This window comes from Gekko japonicus, unplaced genomic scaffold, assembly GCF_001447785.1.
Source record: "Gekko japonicus isolate JY-2015 unplaced genomic scaffold, Gekko_japonicus_V1.1 scaffold20005, whole genome shotgun sequence".
Classification (NCBI taxonomy): Eukaryota; Metazoa; Chordata; class Lepidosauria; order Squamata; family Gekkonidae; genus Gekko; species Gekko japonicus.
The window spans coordinates 1-1,733 of record NW_015166841.1 but is presented as its reverse complement, the minus strand read 5'-3'; the positions used below and the strand labels follow the sequence as shown (position 1 = coordinate 1,733).

The 1,733-nt window shown below is 44.9% G+C and overlaps 1 protein-coding gene across 1 annotated transcript; it reads right to left on the bottom strand.

Moving 5' to 3' along the window:
- Positions 1-1,416: 1,416 nt before the first annotated feature.
- PYCARD (PYD and CARD domain containing) lies at positions 1,417-1,689 on the bottom strand (the record flags this gene model as incomplete). The annotated part of the gene is made up of 1 exon (XM_015412420.1): positions 1,417-1,689. A coding segment is annotated over one exon (273 nt), but the record flags the coding sequence as incomplete, so codon positions are not given.
- Positions 1,690-1,733: the final 44 nt, after the last annotated feature.

Sequence of the window (1,733 nt, the reverse complement as noted above, 5' to 3'; positions counted from 1 at the left end):
CAGTTGATGAGCTGCCAAAAGAGAAAAGAAAGATTTGCTATTTGCAAGGAAGGTTTGGGAATTTTATATGGTTTTGCTGATTGAAATTGAAACATAGACAGACGCACACTCAACTGTTATTATCCCTGGAAAGGGAAAACCAAAACCTGATACCCCTTCTTTGCCCCCCCCCCCTTTCAAGCCTAATAAGGAGTCAGGTTCAATTGATGAACCCATCCAGGAGTGGAAGGGTATGCTTTCTCTCTTATGCCCACATCACAGCAAGATGAAACTGCTTTCCCAGCCACGTCTTTATCCCCAGAGCACAGGGAATTGCAATTCTCTCAGGGGAGGCTAGAAATTTAGTTCAGAGCTTGCAATGGATCTTTGTTCACTGGAGAGGAGGCATATTCTTTCTATGTAAAAATCTTTATTTCTAAAGGAAAAGGTACACAGGAAATCTACAAAACAGCAAACACTTAAGACTACATCCTTACTGTTACAAGTACAACAACAGACTGACTAGCAACGCGGTTGGTAATGGAGATTCTTCTTTCTTCTTGACCCTAGAAGGAAATCCCCTAAATACATTAACCAATGATTGTTAGTAAATAGATTCCAGTTTCCCAGCCTTTCTCCCCATTGGGTTAGGTTACCTTCCAGGTCAGTCTAGCACACAAGGTAAACACAACCCTATAATGACTGAACTTAGACCTTGCAACACACGTATTTCCAACAATAGGAGCACCACCAAAAGCAACTGATAGAAAGACTGAAGATGGCATGTGGATTGGTAAAGAGAGAGGCAGTCCTTCCGGTATGAGGATCCCAGATCACAATGGGCTTTCCATGAAAGGACCAACACCTTGAAATGAGTCTGGAAGCAAATCAGTAATCAGTGTAGCTGCTTTGCAATTATCATTCAAAACAGCATAGCAATCCTGACTATAATACATGGTGCTCCTGCATCAAAAATACCCTAACAAGGAGTGTCTACCCTCCCTCCATCTCACTCCAGAATCCCTCGTTCGGCAGCTGTTGCCCCGCAGCATAGTTCCCACCAGTGTTCCCTCTAAGCTGGGTTAGTGCGAGCTAGCTCACAGTTTTTTAGCCTCCAGCTCACACATTTTTATCTTAGCTCAGGAAGGACGGCTCCAGAGCAAACTAATTTATGCAGTAGCCAAATCGCTTGCTCACAGTTTTAATGCCAGTAGCTCACAAAGTAGAATTTTTGCTCACAAGACTCCACAGCTTAGAGGGAGCATTGGTTCCCACAATGCCCATGTGCCTGGTCACCATTTCTTCTCCACACCACAAAGGAGATAATATTTCACTGTATGTGCTTAGGGAAAGTTTTATATGGTCCTGGGTCCCAAGGCATATGATTCTGGACTCTCTTTGCCCCCTGAATGGCACTGTATCGTCTTCTTCACAGCTTCATCTCCTTTCAAGTTCTGCAATGAGGAATGGGTTTTTCTTCCTCAATGCCTCGTACAGCCGATCCTTGCAAGAGTGGTCCCAGCTTGGCACTAGTCGATAGAGTTCCCGCATTTTATCTGGGTTAGTCTCCCGCGCAGTGATTCTTTGGTATTGCTCTTCATCCAGAACAACTCCATGCAGCAGATCCAAAACTCCCTCCACTGTGGCAGTCCTCCGGATAAGCTCCTCCCGGTGCTGCTCGATGAAATGAGGCTCCAATGAGGGGATTGCCTGTGTCCCTGTTAGAGAAAGAAGAGTCTTAGGACTCATCCACA